The sequence below is a fragment of the Lissotriton helveticus genome, chromosome 2_2 (assembly GCF_964261635.1).
Source record: "Lissotriton helveticus chromosome 2_2, aLisHel1.1, whole genome shotgun sequence".
Classification (NCBI taxonomy): Eukaryota; Metazoa; Chordata; class Amphibia; order Caudata; family Salamandridae; genus Lissotriton; species Lissotriton helveticus.
Genome location: NC_136060.1, coordinates 186,183,854 through 186,208,335, shown reverse-complemented (window position 1 = coordinate 186,208,335; position 24,482 = coordinate 186,183,854). Strand labels below are relative to the sequence as shown.

The following is a 24,482-nucleotide window of genomic DNA, read 5'->3' as shown; positions in this document are numbered from 1 at the left end:
CCGGGCGAGACGTTGCAGCATCGCCACAGTGGAAGAACCCTTTTCCGGGCGCTTGGAGCGCTGAGGGTGCAGCTGGGAAGCCTCCACCTGGGGAGGCGGGAGAGGCCTGTTCGCATCGTCTCTCCCTCCCAGTGCACCCCACGGCGTCTCGCTTGAGATTTGTTATGGCCGGACCAGGCGATGAGGACGAGGGGGGGGGGGGTCGGAGGCATGTGCAAGACATCCCCCCCCAGTGTTGTCGCAGCCATTATTCAAGAAAGAAGAAGTGTCCCGTCCGTCTTCGGGCCGGGCTTCCGGTGGATGTCGGCCGGACGCCCCTGGCTCTGGCCCCATGAACGGGTTCCTTGGTTTATCGGCTGCAGCCGGATCCCGTCGGCCTCGGCCCCCCGACCGTTGGTGGCCGGACCGGAAGAGCATGTGGCGGGACTACCTGAAACTCTCAAGGGCCACCGCGGCGGACTGGGAGAGAGAGGGGAGGGTCGAGGAGACATTCCCCCCCCCTGCAACTCTTCAGCGTTGTAAAGGCAATCCCCTGGCCGGGTCCCGCTGGCCTCGGCCTCTCCTCCGGCTACACCCTACGTTAGGATCTCCTGGCCGAGGCGTGGCAGCAGGACCCGCCTTATATGGGCTGCTCCCGGCTGGGCGTAGCCGCAACCCTGCCCCACCTTGGAAGTTTCCAGAGTGGGGGCGGATGTTCTACTGACTTGCATTTTCCCTAGTCTATCGATTTTTTTGGCGTGGCAGGCGGTGGGACAGCGAGGGGTGATTTGGTTTCTCTTACTGTTTTTCTGGTCTCTCACCACTGGCATATTTCTAACGTTTTCTTGTTTCTAGGACATTAATAGGTTTTATCATTACGTTATGTTATCGTTTCTTTGTTCGTTGTTTAATAAAAGTTCATGTTCATCAGTGGCCTACTGATTTTCGTTTTCCTATTCTTTTCTTTCCAGGTTGTTTCATGCTAAAGTTTCTGTTAACAGGATACAGTGATCACTTCGTTAGTATTGCATATGTCCTTTTCACTAGGGGTGCTCTCTGGTAGGGCCAGATGACGTATCTCTAGTAAATGGTCCGGGTGAAACAGGTGCATCAATCAGTGGGGAGTAGATAGGCATGACAGATTACAACGGGGGAGAAAGGTCCGCATTACGTACCCTTTCACTATTTGCAAAGATTTTCCTACGTATATTTGCAAACAGGGAATACCTACAAAAAGAACCAATTCCCAAACAGTCAATGTTTGGGGAAACAATTAATCAATGAGGAACGAAATAGGCACGACGTGTTAAAGGTTTGCGTTACCTACCCTTCACTATCTGCAAAGGGAGAGAGAATATTCCTATTCTTCCTCGTTTGCAGGCAGAGAAGATTCTTAAGAGAACCAACTTCGAACAATTCAATGCTCGATTCAAACAATCAAGAAGGGGTACTGTGAACACAAATGAACGCCGCTTATGTACATACACATTGGTATTATCAACAGGTTGTTCCTAATGTTTCTATTTTAGGGAGGTCAAAAAGAGATCTCATTAGTGGCCTACTGATTTTGCTCGATTCCTTTTGTTTTTTTACACGATTTTTCGCTATCTGCAAAGACTAAACAGAGTATTGCGACTCTGTGCTTGTTTGTAAATAGAGAATGAACCAAAGAGAACAATCAATCAAATGGAGAGAGAAGCAGGCACGACGGATTACAACGGGGGCAAAGGCCTGCGTTAACTACCCTTCACTATCTGCAAAGAGAGAGTACTCCTAATAGAAATGAGGGGTGGGGGGCAGCATTCAAAGCAGATCAGTGTGCATAAACACGAAAATGTTTTTACTTACCACGTTCTTGACATTCGACAGCTTATGATATTTGCTATTAAAAAACCATTGAAATTCACTGAAAAAACCATAAGTTATAGACCATATATAGTTAGGAATTAGCATTTAAAAAACCTTATTTTACTCACACAAAACCATTGAAATTCCATATATAGTTAGTTGCACTAACTATATATCGCGCACCCGCAATCCACTGCTGATCATGTCACATATTACATCATTCATGACATGGTCAGTGACATCACTGATGACATCACTGATGACATCTCAAATGACATCACTGATGACATCACTGATGACATCTCATTTGACATCATTCTTGTGCTAATACGATAAACCTCTTCAGACTCTAATATAACCTTAGATACACTCAGTGTATACAGACACTCACACACTGCCACTCATCCATGGAGTTACTCACACACCCAGTCAGTCATGCAAAGAAACAATCTCACCTCCATTTCTTCAACTATACAGTTAAACACACCTTACTTATTGAAACATATACTAACACATATTTACTCTCTTATACAATCCCTGATACAAGTTCACAATGATCGATACAACCACTCACTCATTCAGTGGCTCTCATGCACAGTTATTTATATATGCCAACTCTCACCTGTACTGTGTTTTACATATGTACTTACTATGACATGTAGCATTGAGATATCCATTCACTCATCAATACACTCATGCACACAGTCAACTGCCCATGTAGCTGTTTCCACATGCACTCTTGAACTCATACACCTAGTGAATAAACTGCTCACACATCTATGCACAGAGTCACACACCTTCCAGCCACCCCCACACAAACTCAATCTCCCATAGAAATACTTGGGCAACCAATTAATAACACATATAGCCTCTCGTATAGCTAATGATCAACACATGCAGCAGTTTACATCACAACAGACATAATGATGCACAAATTAAGACAGTTTAGTCACTAACCCATGCATTCAGTGAGACACATTTAATCACTCACTCATACAGTCAGTCACGCACCTACTAAATCCTTCATCCAGACACTTATACATCCACTCATTCTTCAATATGTAAGACATATTTTAACTTTACAGAAACATACAGTCACTGGATGTTGTCATCAGTGATGTCATCAGTGATGTAATTTGAGATGTCATCAGTGATGTCATCAGTGATGTCACTGACCATGTCATGAATGATGTAATATGTGACATGATCAGCAGTGGATTGCGGGTGCGCGATATATAGTTAGTGCAACTAACTATATATGGAATTTCAATGGTTTTGTGTGAGTAAAATAAGGTTTTTTAAATGCTAATTCCTAACTATATATGGTCTATAACCTATGGTTTTTTCAGTGAATATATCTATATATGTATATATATATGTGAAAGCAAATGTCCCAATATGAGAGGAGCAAGCAAAGGCTGGTGCTGGCGGCGAGGTTCAGGACACCCTCGCAAAACAATGTTTTCAGCAATGATTCTTCAAAGGAAGACGCCGCACACTACCACGATTATATGACTTATAGATTTATTTTCTGTAGGTTCCCCACCTACGCGTTTCAGACAGACAAACTGTCCTTGATCACGGTTACAAACACGTGTCCATCGTTAATGTTTATCATTTATACTTACAAACTCCACTTAGCTGTTAGGATGCATTGTGGGTTCAGTAGTTTTTTGTTACATTTATTTAACTTGCACTGCGCTATTGCCAGCCGGATCGCGGCATTATGGCGGCCAAATTGAACGTTATTGTTAATTATTAATGATTTGCGCTGTAGCATATGGCAGACCGCCATAGCTTTTGATATGTTTGTTTTACAGATCGCGCAAATTGTTGGGGAAAAATTTATGGACTGAGTGTCCATTGGTTACACTTTGTGGCTGAGTGCCTGAGCCCCTGGTTGAATCATTTTTATTTTTATAGTTTAGGCTGAGTGCTAAATGGTTCAATTGTGCCGTTTGATGCTTTGATCAACAGCTAGCTTAGCGCAGAGATGAAGAATCTTAATTTTATTTCTTTGTCACATAAATTGCACTTTAAATCAAACTTGCGGAAGAATGTTCAAAAACAAGTATTAACTGTCTGTAAATGGAAATATTCAGTTCATCAGAATTATAAGTGTACATAAAGTTCTTCGTCCATGTTAAGACCCCACGGGTGTCTAGTTTTGAACCTGATAATTAGTTTGGATTCCAGGCGCCTTAATCTTGTTACTCGATCACCACCTCTTTCGTTCTCCCCCACCATGGCAATTCCTGAGTATTTCATATTTTTCCATGTTTTTCCAGGGTGTGTCTTGAGATGTTTTGCCGTCGCATAACTCATGTCGTTGTTTTGAATAGCTCTGGTGTGTTCGAGTATTCTCTTTTTAAGTGGGCAGATTGTTGAGCCAATGTATCTTTTGCCGCAACAGCATACAATTTGATATACCACGAATTGTGACTCACAAGTTATCTTGTCCTTTATTTGAAATGTTCTTCCTTTTGGATCTTTTAAGGTTTTGATATTCTGGCCAATTGTGCATGCTTTGCATGTTGTACACTTGCTAAATCCCAATTGACGCTTTTCTAGCCAGCTCAAATTTTTTTAATCTTTTCTAAAATGGCTGTTGACTAGCGTATCTTGGATGGAAGGAGCTTTGCGATATGAGATTAGGGGTCTGTCACCAATTAGCAATCCTATCTCATTGTCCTTTTTTAACACATTCCAGTACTTTAACAGGATTTGGCGGATTTTGTAACTTTCCTTTGAAAACGTTAGAATCAATCGTGGTTTCTCTTCATCTTTGTTCTTTGTAGATTTTTCTTTTGGTATCAAAGTGTCTGCTCTCGTTTTTGCTCTTGCTTTTTGTTCGCCTCTAGTTATGTCAGCTTGTTTATATCCTCGCTTGGAGAAACGATCTTTGGTTTCTTTGAATTTATTTTCCATTTCAGTCTCTTCAGAACAATTAAGTTTCATTCGTAGAAACTCCCCATAGGGGATGCTTTGTTTGAGTGAGACAGGATGGAAGCTTGTTCCATATAGCACACTGTTCGTAGATGTTTTTTTCTGAAAACTGTTGTTTCCAATTTGTTATTGTTAATGTAGATCTTTGTATCAAGAAACTCTATTTCCTTTTTTTGAATGTTTGATGTGAATTGTAATCCCACTTCATTCACATTTAGAATCTCAATGTATTCTATAAGTTTTTGTTTGGTCCCCTTCCAAAGGAGGAACAGATCATCTATAAATCTGAGCCATATAACCACATCCGTGGTGTATGGCTCGTTTTCCTCTCTCCAAGCTATGTTCTTCTCCCACCAACCCATGGTGAGATTGGCATAGCTTGGAGAAAAGGACACTCCCATGGCGCAGCCGCAGATGTGTGTGTAAGTTTTCTTATCAAAGGTGAAGACATTGTTCTCCAAACAAAATGACATCATGTCCAGTAACATATTTGTATGTCTTAGTTCAGAGATTGGTCTCTGATTGAGGAAGTATTTTGTTGCATTCATGCCTATGTCATGTTGGATCGACGTATATAGCGACACAACATCTACGGTTGCCAGCCAATACTCTGGTTGCCATTCTACTCCCATGATGATTCTTAGGAAGTCTCCAGTGTCTTTAATGAATGAACTTAGAGTAGGTACTATCGGAGCCAGAAAGTGATCCACATAGGAGGCTACATTTTCGCACAAGGAACCGCAGCTCGATATTATTGGGCGTGCTGGTGGTTTGATTAGAGTCTTTGGGTATTTTTGGAAGAAAATAAATTGTTGGCATTATAGGATGATTGACTGTCAAAAAATTCTTTTCTTCCTTACTTATTAGACCATTTTCTTGCCATGCTTCAATGCGTTTATGTAGTATGCTTGTCATATCCATGGTTGGATTACGCTCCAATAATTTGTAGTTGGTTTTGTTGTTTAGTTGGCGATATGCTTCTTCCAAATAGTCGGTCTTGTTCAGAATCACGATATTTCCCCCCTTGTCTGCTGGCTTTATTTCAATCATTGGATTGGACTGGAGATTTTTTAAAGCAATGCGTTCGTTTTTAGTTACATTTTCTCTTTTGTTAGTTGTGTTTTTCATTGTCTCCAGTTCTGCCACTACCAGATCATGAAACACATCTATGCGGTTGCCTGGGTGAAGAGCAGGACAAAATTTTGATTTGTTTTTAAGGTTTGTCTTAGGATGTGCTCCTATCGCGTGGCCCATTTGAGAAAGTATTTGGGTATTGGTTAAATCAGTTTGCTCCACTTGATGAGATAGTTCAAACGCTGTTTGTAAACTAGTCGCATCTGCAACTACAAAGTTTTCTGGTTGTTTCTCTTGTGCGCTTGTACTTGCTATTGGCAATTCTTCTCCTTGTTTGTTTCGTGAGAAAAATTTGTTTAGCTTCAATTTTCGAACATATTTATAAATGTCGATTCTAGTTTCAACTTCATCATGGTGTTTGTCAGGGCAAAAGGTCAACCCTTTACTCAATAGGGTTTCTTCCGTTGTTGTAAGTTTGTAGTCAGATAGGTTGATTATTAGCTTTTGATCCAATTTGTTAGCCTTATTTATTTTTTGAATGTCCTGTTGCGAAGAGGGTATCTTTGATTTACGACCTCTCCGGGTTTTCCTCCTTGTGTAGGGTTTGACACTTGACCCCTTCCACCTCCTCTTGTTCTTGTATTGCCACGTCCTCTTCCCCGTGTTTTTGGGGTCTGTTGATCTTTGTGGAGCATTTCCATCTCCTCTAAAAAAGTAAGCCTTTTGGGTGGCACTTTGGTTTGTTCCCCCTCACTTACTTCGGACTCAGTTCGCTGACAGTGGTATCATATTGTACATTTGATGATCCAGCCTGATGTTGCAATTTTAGCGTTTCAAAGCGTTTGGCAAAGGTGAAGATGGTCCCATTTTCGAAGTCTGCTTCATCACGCTTAAACTTGCGTTCCTTTCTGTCTTGTATTTCACTATCATGTCTGTCTAAGTTTTTGTCCATGTTTTGGCGAAGATTTTTGAGGATTTCTTCACTCTCTCCTTGTCCTTGAATTTGATCTTCCATTTCTTGTATCTTAATATGTAAGACTTCTAGATCTTTTCTAGCATGTTTCACGATGATAAGAATCATTCTGCGTGAACAGTCCATATTGTTCTGTCCCCACTCTTCCAGCATTTCTGCGCTAGTATCTGGATGATTGGGTAGGGTGAAGATTCGAAGCCCTCTTGGAACTAGTCCTAGCTCGGTGTATTTATCTAGGGTTATTATTTCCCAACTTTTGGAGATTTCTTTTCTTTGCAGTTTCTCTAGTTGGTGAAAAAGTTGCTTAGTAGTTAGTTTGACATGTGTATTGGTGATGTTTTTGACAGTTGACGAATTGGATGCAGTGGCATTTTTAACAAATATGCTTTCAGCTTTCTCTAGGCGTTTGGCTGTACGTTGTTCCATTGTTGGTTGAGGAGGTTTTTGGGTTTCAAGTGTAAATTCAAATGTTTTTCTAGTGCAATATTAACATTTGTGACCTGTGTGACACGTGGTTGTTTTATGGGGATCTTCGCAGTTGAAATATACGATGTTCCAGTTAGTAAGACCGAACACAGAAATAAAATTGTCAAGTCGAGGTAAGTGATGTCTGGTTCCCGTCCGGAAGCAGCAACAAATATGAGCGCGTTTCAGTCGTCAGAAATAGCGCGCTTTGTCGATCACTCGCCACAGCATTCACACACGCTTTGGCAAACCACAATCTGTATTCCCGTCGTTTCACTTACCCGGGAGTCTCCCGTCGCTGGTGGTGTCCTCCGACAATCCCAGTCGGCGCTCAACCGGTGGAGTGACAAGTGGTTTTTCGCTTGCGTGTAGATTTAATCTTCGTGCTGGAAAGGTCCGCTTGTGAGGAAAAGCAGAAGACGGCAAATGCGGCAATCCGTGCAGAGCCGCTCCGATTCCAAAAAAGTTTCCCACAGCGATGCACCTTTTCACGTATTTGTTCAAGGCACGAAAGTAATGCTGGGCTCGCTCTCATGAACCAAACAACGTGAAAGCAAATGTCCCAATATGAGAGGAGCAAGCAAAGGCTGGTGCTGGCGGCGAGGTTCAGGACACCCTCGCAAAACAATGTTTTCAGCAGTGATTCTTCAAAGGAAGACGCCGCACACTACCACGATTATATGACTTATAGATTTATTTTCTGTAGGTTCCCCACCTACGCGTTTCAGACAGACAAACTGTCCTTGATCACGGTTACAAACACGTGTCCATCGTTTATGTTTATCATTTATACTTACAAACTCCACTTAGCTGTTAGGATGCATTGTGGGTTCAGTAGTTTTTTGTTACATTTATTTAACTTGCACTGCGCTATTGCCAGCCAGATCGCGGCATTATGGCGGCAAAATTGAACGTTATTGTTAATTATTAATGATTTGCGCTGTAGTCCGTGGGGTCTTAACATGGACGAAGAACTTTATGTACACTTATAATTCTGATGAACTGAATATTTCCATTTACAGACAGTTAATCCTTGTTTTTGAACATTCTTCCGCAAGTTTGATTTAAAGTGCAATTTATGTGACAAAGAAATAAAATTAAGATTCTTCATCTCTGCGCTAAGCTAGCTGTTGATCAAAGCATCAAACGGCACAATTGAACCATTTAGCACTCAGCCTAAACTATAAAAATAAAAATGATTCAACCAGGGGCTCAGGCACTCAGCCACAAAGTGTAACCAATGGACACTCAGTCCATAAACTTTTCCCCAACAATTTGCGCGATCTGTAAAACAAACATATCAAAAGCTATGGCGGTCTGCCATATGCTACAGCGCAAATCATTAATAATTAACAATAACGTTCAATTTGGCCGCCATAATGCCGCGATCCGGCTGGCAATAGCGCAGTGCAAGTTAAATAAATGTAACAAAAAACTACTGAACCCACAATGCATCCTAACAGCTAAGTGGAGTTTGTAAGTATAAATGATAAACAAACAATGGACACGTGTTTGTAACCGTGATCAAGGACAGTTTGTCTGTCTGAAACGCATAGGTGGGGAACCTACAGAAAATAAATCTATAAGTCATATAATCGTGGTAGTGTGCGGCGTCTTCCTTTGAAGAATCATTGCTGAAAACATGTATATGTATATGTATATATATATATATATATATATATATATATATATATATATATATATATATAGAGAGAGAGAGAGAGAGAGATAGTGACATTAGACGGGAGAGAGAGACACACAGAGATAGCTAGCATGGCTTTCAATAGGGTGAGTTAGTGGCACCTGTTGGGGACGTGGTGTTCTGATATCACACACTTAGCTGAGCCAAAATGTGAGATGAAAGATGGGGGTGTATTAGAGCTTGTGGTGGAATAGAAGAACTGAGTTGTTTGCATGAAGAAAGGAGGGCAAGATCAAGTAATTTCAAGATCCAGTTAAGAGTTAAATTCTACAGGAAATGGATATCAGTTCCAGGTTTATGTACCATACTTAAACCTATTACTGAAGTCGAAGACTGTGATAACATCTCTACAGATAAATAAAAGTTCAAAGGCTTGAAAACTTAATGGGATCTCTCGGTTTACATAGATAGAGATGGACACCAAACGTATACTTCATGTAATGTAGCTTGGCAATGCAGTGCACTCTTCAGAGCTTAACGAGATGGTGCAGTCAAATACCAAGATGGTGAATTCAGTGTTACCAAAGTCCTTCTCCTCTGTAGGTCTGTGCTTTTTCCTCAAACTCGAAGTCCTATTCTACAAATTCTGCTAAATGCAGAACTCCGTTCTCATCTATCTTGATTGCAGAATATCACCGGTCACCTAGGTGATACTAGAAAATGTTGACAATTGATAGTTTATTAACTTCTCAAACGAAACTTATACATGCTCCATTCAATGCAGGTTCTTTATTTCATCTCTCTGTGGCAGCGCCAGGGCAGTGAACCCAGGAGGGAAAACTGAGTGACCATACAAAGAGTACGTCTGATCAGGTCGTTGACATTGTCTAGTTATGTAACAGTGACGCAATATAAGAGAATACACTCACCGTGGAAAGCGTCACTATGCAGGGCAGAGTTGGTATCAAAGATACCATAATGTTTGAGTGACCGGGACGATTCAAAGGATCCTGTGAATTGAAATAAGTCGATGATTTAACCTATCCCGGACGAACGCCAATACCCTGATATATGGAAGAAGGCTCTAATTCTTCCCTTGGCTAAGAAAGAGGGGATAGAAGTCTACGCTTTAGCTTACTATTGCCCCATAGCCCTGTTTCCATACATGTCCAAAGTACTGGACAAATTAGTCCATACACAGTTGACATCGTTCCTGGAAGACAATCTGCTTGCATACTGGCTTTAGCGCTATAAACAGCACGGAATCCACCTTACTTGGCGTACTTGATAGTATTCAACTAGAACTGAATCAGGGTAAGGCTGCAATTCTGATACTGCTAGATCTATCCACAGTCTCACACCTTTCTGATAAGAAGGTTGCATGAGATCAGTCTATATTCAAAAGCACTACAATGGTTCAGCTCCTTTCTAAATCAAAGACCCAAATCAGTTCAGCTGGACACGTTTAGATCGAGGCCCACATATACCTAAATGTGGGTTCACTTGCTAAAATTATCAGAACCTTGGGTTTTGAAATAGGTTCTTATGCGGATGACACCCAGTTGGTTATCTCCATTGGTGAGACACAATAAGACTAGAAAGAATCTCAAAGGGCTGTCTGTCAGAGGTGAAATGAAAGGTAGATGAAAGCACATTGTTTAAAGCTTAATGCCAATAAAACAGATTCTATTCTTCGGCGCGGTATCCACCACATCTGAGAAGCCTCCTGGTGGTCAACATCCTTGGGCTCCACTCTAGAACCAAAGAGAGTGGCAAAGAACCTTGGTTTCCTGATAGAAGACTCCCTCTCTATGCAGGAGCAAGTCAACGCGACCCGAGGCATATGCTTTGGCCTACTTAGGCTCCTACTGAAACTCTTTCGCTGGATCCCAGTGAATTGGCGAAGGACATTAGTCCAGACATTGATTACAAGTAGACTGGGCTATGGCAATTATTGAATATGGAAGACTTTCTCTTTACGAGATTACAGGTTATCCAAAATACGGCAGTCAGTCATCTGCAATAGTGACAGATATAGCTCGTCATCTGTTTGTCTAAACACTATCCACAGGCTGCCAATTCGCAAGAGACAAATGCAAACATTTATGCCATGTGCACAAGGCACTTTACGACATTCACCCAGCTATCTTATGTAGAAACGTGGAATTCTACAGACCAGCTCGAATCCTATGATAATCCAATCTGGCGCTGGCTACGGCCAAATTCATCAACAAAAGCTAAAATTGGTGGTTGTTCATTCATCCATCCATCTAGCAGCCGCTCATTGGAACTTAATGCCCATTGATCTCTGACACCTCAGACCATGTCACGTTCAGGAATAGTCTAAAAACCTGGCTACTCTGCCTAAAGACATGTGCTTTTAATCTTAATGGCCACAAGCAGTCTTGCGCTGTGATATCCCTCTAAAGATACATTTCTCCTACGTTTATTATATTGTTAAACAAAATACAATAAAAAATAAATATTTTTAAAAGTCTCCATTTTATTTTATCATGTAATGAATTCTATGTAAGAGTCTTAATTATATTATAGGTTTTGTTTGTATTGATTTTTAGAATTAGGACTTGTTTGATTTCCAAATTTTGAAAATAAAACTTGAACCTGCGTGCCAATGTCCAAATGTTTGAGAAATTAACTTATTTACAACTACGTTAAAAAAAAGCCTATCATGATTAGTTTATCACGTTTTAATTTAATTCAGAACGGACAGCCTAGCCAATGTCATTTTGTGGTAAATGGGAGTGTGGAAAGAAATATGCATGGCATGCGGGCCTCATACAAAAGAGGCACCCTACGCCGGCTTGAGATCATGGGAGAGGAAGCTCCTGTGCCAGACCACAAAGAAAGACACAGGTAGTACCATCAAGGATCCACAACATCCCCACAATAGTAAACCATGTCTCAATGATAACTACATATTTGGACAGGTTAGAGGTAAATCGCAACACCTTACACACCCACCACCCTATAAACAACAGTTGTGGTGCTAACCCACATATAAACATTAGCAGTCAAGTAGGCATGAGACTACACTCAATGGCATTATTGTTGTGAACAAACCCGCAAGATCACTTTTAATTATAGGCATAAACTGTTACATTTTAAATTCCTCCGGCGGGCATATGTTACGCCATGCATGGTCCACGGTATGGACTCCACCAGGCCCCAAGCTTGCCCAGACCCCATGGCAGATTTTGCGCGTATGGCATGGTCCTGTACTAAGGTGGCCCTGTTTTGGTGTAAAGTTTTTGAGGCAATATCGTCAAAGTTGGACCGGCCCATCCCCCCTCCCCCTCATGGCTCTATTGGGATATGTTAGAGATCTCCCCAAATCCTGTTGGCGTTTTCACGCTCTTGCACTACTGCTGGCCAAGAGAGAAGTTGCGATGTTTTGGGGTAGCAGACGCTCCCCCACTGTAAAGGGCTGGTAGTATGGCATGACCTACAGTAACACCAACTCTGAACTATACACCTAGCTGTAACCCCCTGCTTCCTGCCCTCTAGATATTTGGCAGCATTCGAGTTGTACCCATTAGACCAGACGTCAGTGCGCGCGCAAACTGACCAAGAGCCCACTACAACGCAGTGATGTTGTATTTGTCATAAATATGTATTTTTTATCCTACCATGTATGTACTCAGGGTTACAGTATGAAGTGTAATATTATATAATGGTGAAATGTGTATAATGGTGGATATCAAGATGATTTGATTGTCTATGTTGGAAAAAGTCGCTAAATAATTTTTTTTAAAAATAAGTAGGCATGGGACTTACCAAGAATAAGAGCATGGTCGTCCAACAACCTATCAAGTCTCACACAACTGAAGCAATTAAGGGAGTTAAACATTCAGCATCAGACAGTGAAATTAAACTCTCTCTACACAGACATGGGTTTAATGTATGATTTGAGACTAATCCTTCAGTCTGGTCACACCAATAACAGCATCCAGAGTCCAATGAATGATGGTGCATCACAAAAACAATATAACCAACTCCAACATTTCAGTAAATGTAATATAATGATCAGTAAGGTTTTTACAGTCATTTTAGTATCATTTTTAGATATTTCATGGCTAGCATACTGCCTAGTCTTAATTTGCCCTATCATATTCAGATCTGGCAAAGTTACTCTAAAACCAAAGGACAGGCTTGACTAAACATCTTAATCTGCCTTTGTTAGGCCATTTGGCTGCATAAGAAAGCATACAGGAGTCGCATGAATATAATACCATAATGAGCACAATCTCAGACTCATTTCAACAAACTAAAGAGGATGTCTCAGGTTGCCGCCATGTTCAGTAGAACACACTTAGATTTCTTAAAGGTTTGTAAACTTACAGTTCTTCCAAACATGCTAGAGCACTCACCTTGTGTCTCCAGTGTCTTTCTTGAAGGCAAAACCTAGCAGAGCAATCTTCTTGTCAGTCACAGTGTTAAAAAGACAGTCAATAATCCGTGAAGCAAATCTCCTTCTCTGATAGTCATTCATATCAATTACCTACAATTTGGAAAATGGATGTCAATGGACTACATAACATAAAATAACAGAATGTATATTTGTAAAGCAATTGTTCAACACTTGGGTATCTTACCACTTACAGAAGTTTGGTGAACAAAACTGGTTTGTTGTTGTGCTTAGTCCTGGGCTCCCATCTCAGGCCAACCAAATCTTTCACTCATTACAGGTCTTGGCAAGCGACTTTCAGATAAGTTATTCTATGCAATACCATCTCTCAAACACAATATGGGAATACATTAGGGCATGCCAGACACCCCGGTGTTGTATCCTTTTTTCATGCAATTTGCAGGCAGAAAAATGAAAGCTTAGTAGAATTATCCTAGCAATCAAATAAAACGCATTCTAAAGTAATCTTCCTTTAGTGTGACTTTCAAAATGGACCACGTAATAGTTCCTGGCTCTCTCTTGCCATGACTTTGCCAAGATGGCAGGAGCCGCAGTATGAACAGATGCATTTAGAGGGTGCAATTTATGAGGCATGGGATGGGCAGACGCTCTTCAGGTCCTTGCTAAGAGTCTACTCACATATCAGCTTATTATTGGTAATGTCTTGGTATGATGAGGGGCGGGGCAGATAGAGAAGGTACAGGGCTACCGACAAGCTATACAGAACACACTTCGGCAATTTATACTTCTCTCTTCATAGTCTTTTCTTTTATACGGATGATTCTTCTAATCTGTTGCTTTCCTGAATTAAACCTCTGATAAACTGTCAACATGTTTCAGCCTACATCATTCAGGCCTCCTTAGGACATTTTTTATTTTTTTTTGTAGAGTTTTATATAGCGCGAACTAGACCCGAACCGAATCAGGTATCAGAGCGCTTTACATAGCACAAGTTACATTTTTACATGCGGACACTTTCATTTTTAGGCACGGGGAGATTAAGTGATTTGCCCAGAATCAAAGGAGGTTTTGGCGTTGTTACCGAGACTCGAACCCAGATCCCCAGGTCCGAGGTCGAGCGTCTTAGCCGTTAGGCCAACTCCTCTCCCCAACATTATAGAAGGAGAGGAAGCAACCTAGTCATCACTACAGGGGCTTGCATATGGCTTCATAAAATTCAGGTCAGATGTCGGGTAGCAAACGTCTTGACCCAGTATGGAGTGTGTATGTCAGACAACCACCCTCGTTCCGACATCACTGCTGTGCCATTAACCAGTCTGCATAAAAAGCTCCTGTGGAGGTTGGGTGAGGGCTGATCTATTTGTTCTCCCGCATGCCTTGTAGGGCACCAAGTGGCGAGGCAAAGAAAGTCCTCTATTGGGAACCCTTTTTAGGTCTCGCCTGTCGATGCGCATGCGCATCGAGCAAGCGAGACTATAGGGGCTCATCCAGACTTTATCTAACTTGCAAGGAATCGTGGCGATTCCTTGCAGTGCCCGTGACTTTTAAGCTCAATGCGCATGTGCATTGAGCTTAAAAGCGCGTGCACAGCCGCCCGCATTCCTCCGACACCTTTGAAGTGAAGCTTAGCTTCACTTCAAAGGCCCGGTTCTTCACACCCACATGCCGCTCTGCCCTGCTCCGCCCCCTCCCCTGAGTCATCCTGCCTGCCCCTTCCCGCCGTGTCGCATTTCTCCTCCCCCCTCCCCTCTCTTCCCTCCGTCTTGTTCTTCTTGCTCACTTGTCACTCTTTGCCCCTTACTTCTATCCCTTCCTTTCTATTCCCTCTCTGAACCTCCTTCTATGCCCATCTCCTGTTCCTTTCTTTTCTCCAACATTTGCCACGTCTGCTTTCCTCGTCTCCCCACACGTTTGCCTCCCTTTACCTCTGTTTCCTTAGCTCCTCGTTTCTCCCGCCTACTCTCACATCTTTCTCTTTTCTTTCTACCCTCTCGCCCCCACTTCTCTTCGTGCTCATCTGTTCTCCACACATTTCTCTCACTTAATTCATCAGTCATTCTCTCTTTGTTTCTGCTTACTGCCTCAATCCAATCGCTTTACTTTTTCTTCTCAATTCCGCCCACACCTCTTTGCATACACATTTTCCTAGTACTTTCCTCGTTACTTCAACCCCGTTCTGCGCGCACTTTCGCTCTGTCCATTTCTCTACTATTCCTTATCTCCGAACTCCGCTTCAGGGTCCTGCTCCGCCATCTCACCTGCTCTTACCCTTGCATTTTTTCTGCGATTCATCGTCTCTTCTCTCTCTTTTAGTTTTATTCCTGTACACTTTGTATATTCTCCCTTCTTGGTGCTCGGCTCAGGTTTTACCAGACTCTCCCGCGTCACCCCCTGTCCTCCTGTTTTCCTACGGCCTCTTTCATTCCCCATTCTCCCCGATTTTCTTCTCGTAGACAACTGTCTGCCTTTCTCCGCGTGCGCTCCTTTCTTCCCTCCCACGTCCCCAGAGGAGCTCCCAAGGTGAAGCCCGGCCACGCTCACCTCACTGCGGCCCATTAAGTGCTGTATTTGTTCTGGTCACTGGTCAAGGGCTGGGCCGTGCCGCTACCCCTGGCAGCTCCCGCTGGGGCCGCATTATCACGCACTGACGCCCAGCCATTTGTCACCACTTCCTTAGCGGATGAAGAGGGGCTTCTGGGTTTAGGCGGGGATGGGGGGAGGACGCCAGTCAGCTATTATTATGAAGACCACCTATAGAAACCAATTCAGCATGCCGCAGGCTCTTTTATTGAAACACACTGCTAGTCTGGGCGCCCGCACGTGACGTGACTTCATAAATCCTTTAATATTTATATATTTATTTTTTTAGCATCAGAGCCCTAAAGTCCCCAAGCATGATGTCCAGGGGAGACAGCATGGGTTGAAGACCCTTCTGGCCCTGGGGACACTACCAGACTGAGAGAGGCTCTGTTTGGGTGTGGTGCTATTGTATATGTGTATGGTGTTTACTGATGCGCACAGCAACTCTGAGTGCAGTCTCTTTCAATCGCTGACACACACAGCACGTTCCCATCTAATTGTGTGTATACAGTACAACATATTATATCCTATGTCTTCATTAACAATATAGTGTATCTGTACTGAATATATATCCAGCATTTCAGACTGCATTTCAGAGCTTTTAAAAATGTTTATGGCTTTTTTTTTTTTTAAATTCTTTAGCATTGGCTACAGGAAACAAAAATGCTAAAGATTTACAAAAAAACCCCATAAACAATTCTAAAAGCACTAACTCTAATGCTGCGAGACCTATTGCATTTTCAATGCTTGTTAGGGCTCGCCTGCTGTGCACATGTGCACAGCTGGAAGCTCTATAGGGGCTTATCCAGTGTTTAACCACCACTGGCGATTCCACTGGCGATTCCTTTGAGTGCATGTGCTTTTTAGGTCATTGCGCAAGCGCAAGCCCTAAAAAGCGCGTGCACAATGCCACCAGCCGCCTGCCTGCCTGCCTCGCATTACCACATCAAAGGCAGCCCTCCCAGCGCATTTGTCACCACCTAATTATTCACGGCCGCCCGGCCGTACTTTCAGTTTCACGGCCGGAGGCCGTGTCTCCTTTTAAAACCTGTTTAACTTGTTTTGCTTGTTGTTATTCCAGCCAGCGTGTCACGGTGCCTCCTGTGTTTCCTTGTCCCCGATGCCTTTCCCTCTGTGCGCTTGTGTCCATTAATCCTATGCTTCCGGAAGCATCTGCCTATTTGTAATTGTGCCCTACACCTTAAAGCAGTCGCCGTCCTTCGTCCCTCCGCTGCTTGGGTCCCATGATCTCAGGTCGCCTTTCCTCTTTGTCCTTTTGTTTCCTTCTGCCTATGCGGACTGGCTCCCCTGCCCCACCCTCTGCTCCGATTGTTCCTATGCTGCTTCGCACCTGTGGACCCCACTTTACTTCCTGGTCTTTATAGCGCCTACTCTCCATGCTCCATGACCGCCATTCTCTGTTCCCCTCTGCTATGCTCCCTGGCTCATGTTTTTTTTTTTCTACTTATGTGCCTTATTCTTCTGGTCCGTGTACCCTTTGGACCCCCTGACGCTTTTACCCAAGTAGCACTACGTCACTTTTTGTCACAATTATCCATATTCTGTTTGCTTTTGAAGCCCTATAGCGCCTGGTCCTTGCCCCAAACCATTTTTCCCGCCGTGTGTCGCACTGTGCGCCCCCGAGGATGTCTGCACAGTGGCCGTCCTGGAGTGCCACTCTCTGCACACAGTGGCCTCATTAGCGCCTCGGAACTGGAGCCCCTCGTAGGGTTCGTTAGCAGCTCTGGTGCCCGTGCACACGGGCCCGGTAATTAGAGTGCCCCCGCCCCCGGGATTTCAACTGCACAGTGCACGGCTAATTGTATTCTGCCTGCAGCCACGCAGGCCTATTATAGATGCACAGCTCCCGCGAAGCCTGTATTTTGGGGAAACATGTTTGGTACATCAGGCTCCAAGTCTGGAAATGTGAGCATCCTTTATTTTGAGATATGGCCACAGCGTAGTGCAGAGCAGATGTGGCCATCGTCACTGCAAAGGTACACCAGTGCCCTCATTGCGAAGTATGCTCACATTTCGTTAACATGTGTTTACAGTGAATTGTGAAACTCATTGGAAGCTATGGCACACATCTCCCGCGCTGATCCGGCATCACATACCAGAGAAGGCCTTGCAGTGATCTGTGCGAACTCCATGAGTAGAACATGCTTCATTTAATTACACTGCGGTTTTGGCCGAATATGTGATGCAATGTGAGGCCCGGCACTAGCAGAAACGGCAGGCTGGTCACCCATGCCACAGCCCTTAAAGGGCAATCTCAGAAGCGGGCCTAGAAATGTATGAGGCAGGACAAATAGAATGATAGCAATGAAACTGCTGTAACTTTCAAGGAAGTGACATCATCTTTTGGCAATGTTCCATGAAACATCGCAAGGAATGTAGAACATTCTGGCTTAGTGTATTTTTCCACCAACTAATCTCACACACACACAAATACACATGCTCTCTCTCCCCTCATTTTGGGATTTAAACAAAGAAATAGTTTGGCCTGTTTTTTTTGCAGTTTTATGTAAAGCAAATTCGACCCGAAGGTATTCGAGCGCTTCACACAAGCACCAGTTACATGACACAAGGACACATCCTTTTGTTTGAGGCTCGGGCAGTTTAGTGATTTGCCCACAATCAGATGATGATGAGCCGACGCCGAAACTCGAACAGGGTCTCCCAGTTCCAAATTCGGTAGATCTGGCCTTTAACCAATGCTCACATCCTTGCCCCTTGTTCCCTTAATTGTCACAGAACTGTTTGTACGACTTTAAATAGTTTCACTCTCGATTTGCTTTTTATTTGTGTATTTGGAAACGAGATTTGCTCATAGGTTACTCCGGATAATGTGGCTTTTTCTAAGAATGTATTTTCATCTTTCTACAGAACTATCAATTGAGGAATTTGAGCGTGTGAAAGAGTGTAATTAACTCTGCCACACACACACATAACCAAACACACACACACAACCACAAACACACAACCCCACACACACAACCCCCCCCACACACAAACCCGCATGCACACACACACACCCACACACAACGTCCCCATACACACAACCCCCCCACACACAACCCCCCACACACACACAACCCCAGACACACACAATCCCACACAACTCCACTCACACACACAACCCCCCCCCACACACACAACCCCACACACACACAACTCCACACACAACCCCCCCCACACACACACCCCCACACACACAACCCCACCAAACACACAAACCCCCACATGCACAACCCCACACACACACAACCACACACACAGACACAACCCCACACACAACCCCCCCACACACAACCCCATACACAACCCCCCCACACACACAACACCCCCACACACACAAACCCCCCAAACACAACCCCACACACAAACCCCCCCCACACACACAACCCCAGACACACACACAACCCCACACAACTCTACACACACACACAACCCCACACACAACCCCCCACACACACAACGCCCCACACACACACCCCCACACACACAACACCACACACACACACACCCCCCACACATACAACCACACACACACAAACCACACACACACAACCACAAGCACACACACAAGCAAGCACACAACCACACTCAACCACACAACCACACACACAACCCCACAACCACACACAAAACCCCACAACCACACACACAACCCCAAACACTACACACACACAACCCCAAACACACCACACACACAACCACACACACAACCACACACACAACCACACACAACCACAACCACACACACATCTATCTATCTATCTATCTATCTATCTATCTATCGCCCTCACTCTATCTATCGCCCTCACTCTATCTTATCTATCCATCTACCTATCTATCTATCGCCCTCACCCTATCTATCGTCCTCACTCTATCTGTCTATCTATCTGTCTATCTATCTATCTCCCTCATTTTATCTTTCTATCTGTCTATCTATCTCTATCCTATCTATCTATCTATCTATCTATCTATCTGTCTATCACCCTCTATCTATCTATCTATCTGTCTATCGCCCTCTATCTATCTATCTATCTATCTATCGCCCTCACTCTATCTAGCTAGCTATCACCCTCACTCTATCTATCTATCTATCCATCTATCTATCTATCTATCACCCTAACTCTATCTATCGTTCTCACTCTATCTGTCTATCTATCGCCCTCGCTCTATCTATCTATCGATTTATCTATCGCTATCTATCTATCTATCTATCTATCTATCGCCCTCACTCTATCTATCTATTTATCTATCACCCTCACTCTATCTATCTATCGCCCTCACTCTCTATCTATGTATCTATAGCCCTCACTATCTATCTATCGCCCTTACTCTATCTCTCTATCTATCTATCGCCCTTACTCTAGCTATCTATTGCCCTCACTCTATCGCTCTTACTCTATCTCACTAGCTATCTATCTATCGCCTCACTATATCTATCTATCGCCCTCACTCTATTTATCTATCTATCTATCGCCCTCACTCTATCTATCGCCCTCACTCTATCGCCCTCACTCATTCTATCTGTCTATCTATCGCACTCACTCTATCTATCGCCATCACTCTATCTATCGATCGCCCTCACTCTATTTATCTGTATATCTATCTATCGCCCTCACTCTATCTATCGCATCACCACAGAATCACTCAGCACCACCACAGCATCACTCAGGGGCACCACAACATCACTATGCGTTACCTCAGCATCACTCGTTGCCACCACAACATCACTCAGCGCCACCGCAGCATCAATCTGTGCAACCATTCAACAACAACTAGTTCAAATATGTTCTCTCAATGTTTCAAGCTTTATTACAAATGTCACAAAAAGATGTTAATATTTCACTTCTGTTCTTGGATTTTCGTCACAATAAAATACACTGAACATAATCTTCACAAAAGTTATTTACAAAAGTTTAAGCTATTGCCATTATATATTACAATAACTTTTATTTAAGAATAAAATAAAATAAAAGCCATTGTTATTTGTAATATCATTACATCTAAGTCACGTAAATACAACACATATTGCATTACAAATGCTATAGGTGTCACATTTGCGAAAGTTATAACTATTGGCATTGTACATGACAAAGCTATTAATTTTGCTATTTTCAAAACCAACACATAAATAAAAAATGTGTCATTTACAATACCAATAGCTCAAACTTTACTAATGCGAGACCTATTGCATTGCAAATGCTTGTTTAAATCTAGTTATGAATACAATAACATACTGTACTCGACTATACAAATGCTATTATGGTTTCATATCAAACAAACCAAGGTTCAATGTAGGTGTACCATTAGTATTCTTTGTGAGGGCAAATTCACTGATTCAATTCATATGTAATATTATACGACCAGTTTAATATTATACGACCAGTTTAATATTATGTGCAAGTACATTTTCTCCCAGGAGTAGGTGTTCCAAGGAGAGAATGCCAGTAATATTTAATTATTTCCTTCAATGACGTGTTGAGTGTCAAAATCAATTATTAGAAGTCTAGAGGTATGGTTAGAAATGCAAAAAAAAGCAACAAGTTAATACAAAATCAATGCCTTTTCAAGAGCCTACTCGAGTACAGAGTGGCAGACACCATCCCAGCATACAACAGCAATGTCCCAGACCTGCTTGATCTCGGATATAAGGATCTCTACAGATAGGTCAGACTGGAAATCTCTTGAATTAGTAGAACTGCATTACAGAACGTATCTCATGACCCAACTGTTTTATATGGCTAGAGCAGTTCCAATTCCATTCCAGTTGCTTGTTGTAAAGTCCATTAAAAAAATGTAAAAAGAAGGGCATTCATTTTGAGTAATAAGCCTCCTTGAGTGGTTAAGCTGATACTCTACAATAGGTCCTATAAAAGTGGGTTAGGGGTTCGAGAGGCCAATAGATACATTTCATTTCATATATTAACCAAACTATTCCACTGGGCACAACATGAATGAGAGCAGTAGAGAGAAAGAAGAGATACCACTGTTGTGAAAGTTCTGTTCCCATGGGAATCCCTGAACCCGGCAAGATCATGCCTGTAAAGACAGGTTAATGGCAAGGACAACCCGGTGGAAGTCAAATTAGATATCCCAGAATTTTTATGGGCCTTTATTGGCAGATAGCCTACAAATCTTCGTCCTGTACCTAATAGTAGGAAAATGCTTATATGGTATGTTGTTATGGTACTGTATACCTGTTGGTAGGGGTGAAATGAGACTGGGTCATATCTTCATATATGCTGGACATGCAAAATCATCTAAGAGTTCTGGAACAAAATGGTGTTCGTTGTTAAAGAGATCACTAACATACCACTGCCAATGAGGCTGCTTATTATTTTACTGGGTGCTGTTGATGAGAATAGTCAGTCCACATTTTCCCCGATGACTAGTAAGTTAGATTCTGATCTTTTAATAGCAGCCAAACACTATCAAGGTAGCATGCCAGAATCGCGAGTGCGGAGTACTCTCCGCTGCTATTCACGATTATATTGAGATACGATTTGGATATTTGAGGCTGAATTTTATCAGAAGTTCTGTTTGGTGGCTGCTAAATATGACGGAAACTAAGAACGAAACACTTTGGGGCAGATTATATTGTCGCTGGGTCCGACACAGACGTGCCGTCGGCAGGTGTTGGACCCAACGACAACTGCCCCTGTGGTCTGCCGCCGCTGCATTACAATGCAGTGGCCAGAGGCATCGGGCGCAGGGACTCTCCCAGGGCTTCCGATGGGCTGCAGGAGCCCATCGGTGCGTTGGAAAGACAGCATAATCCCTTAAGGACTGTGGCTCTACAGTTGGGATAATGATGTCGGTTTCTGACAACCATTCCATATTGGCCTTTCCGACATGGAATGGCTAGAGGAAGGCAACATTGAGGGGCTGCTAGCAGGACCCCTTTCCCCCTGGTCCTCCAATATGGGGTATGCCCCCTTTAACATCCCTGCACTGTGTGAATGCATGGCCTGCCACATGGTGCAGGGATGTTTAAAAACATCCATTCTACAATGGAATCTTTTGCTGTGGGCCTATTCTGCCCGCCGCACAAGCTTCCATTGTATAATGGATGTTTCAGACCGTCCTATGGGCGGTCACATTAAATAGGGCGGTTCCAGACCGATGTAGTCCTGACAATGTAATCCAGGCCTATATACTGGATGATATATTTGGATTACCTTTCTTTGACCCTGATTAAGTCATTGGTAGAATTACCTTGAGACAAAACATGTGTGGGCGAAGAGTTTATGTTGTACTCCTAGATTTCACAATGCCCCCCCCAAAGGGCATCCTAAACACTACATCTCATCCAGCACCAGAAGAAACATGGTCACATCACCTCATACTGATGGAACTCAATTGGCTCCCCTTGTCTGTCCACACCATCTTCAAAACCAACTACATAATTCACAAAGACAAAGCCATCGGGACCAGCCCACCGCTTATCTTGTGGACAGGCTCAACATCTCAGGAGGCTCTTTGCACACGTGCAGCCAGGACGCCATGAGACTGAAGACTAAGTGTAAAAAAGAACAAGCATTTACAATGCAACGGTTTCGCCTTTGGAGAAGTTAGAGCTATTGGCATTGTAAATCACAAAATTTGTATTTATGTGTTGGTTTTGAAAACACATAAATAAATGGCATGGTCATTTACATTGCCAATAGCTTAATCTCTCGCAAAGATTAGGTGTTCATCCAATCCTTGGCCTCTCTGCAAAGGCACTGAGCAAAGGTCACGTATACCGGCTGCAGTTGTTCAATGCAAACGCGTGGTTAGGGTGGCTATCTACGCAAACATTAGTGTGCATGTTTAAGTCATATCCTTAATTAAATAGGCCCGTTCCTTTCATGCTTCTCACTTTTTCCATCCCACTTAAAGCCCTGCACACCGTAATGAATGACCGAGATGAACTACAGCAAAGGTCCTAGACAGCAGCCTGCTCTCCTGCGGAGAATGTTGTGCGAGGCGAACACTCGTCTGCAGAGAGATGCTGCCACCAGGTAAAGACCCCTTCCCACTCATTATGGTCAAAACCCACCCAACGGTGCGCAACGGCACATAAACTGATAGTTTATGAGCAAATCGATAGTAATCGTTGTGTTAATCAACAAATTTGGCGAAAATCACTTAGGTGCCTAAGTTGGAAGAGGCAGTCAAGTGATTAGCTCCGAATTTCAATAAGCATAGGAGCCGCGCTGGGAGGTGAGAATGCCTAACCAATGCAGAGCGGTGATCCAAAATGGTTTCAGTGCGAGTGCACACTTAGCAACTAATGTTAATTTTGAAGCCAAAGGGTTTGTCTTTGCATACAAGGACACTGGCCTGTGTTGCCTACTGTGTCGCACCACAATCCAGGGTTAATGGAAGCCCACAGAATTATGTTAATCAACTGCTACTGCAACCACTGGACAACTCCGATTTACAGGATAACCACTGAGAATGTAGATAATTCATGCAAATGTCTAAAATCCGGATACCCTGAAATGCAGCCATGACTTCAGCCTTCCTGGACCAATGCTGGACACCAATTACTTTGCCAAGATCATCTTTCCATAACTCAAATAGCT

General features: G+C 43.1%; 1 protein-coding gene across 1 annotated transcript in view; it reads right to left on the bottom strand.

Annotated features, from left to right (window-relative positions):
* Positions 1-24,482, bottom strand: part of UGDH (UDP-glucose 6-dehydrogenase) — a 91,228-nt gene that overhangs the window by 41,593 nt on the left and 25,153 nt on the right. The window contains exon 8 of the mRNA XM_078678317.1: positions 13,316-13,446. Coding sequence (XP_078534443.1) covers positions 13,316-13,446 — 131 coding nt within the window. The remainder of the gene's footprint in view (positions 1-13,315; positions 13,447-24,482) is intronic.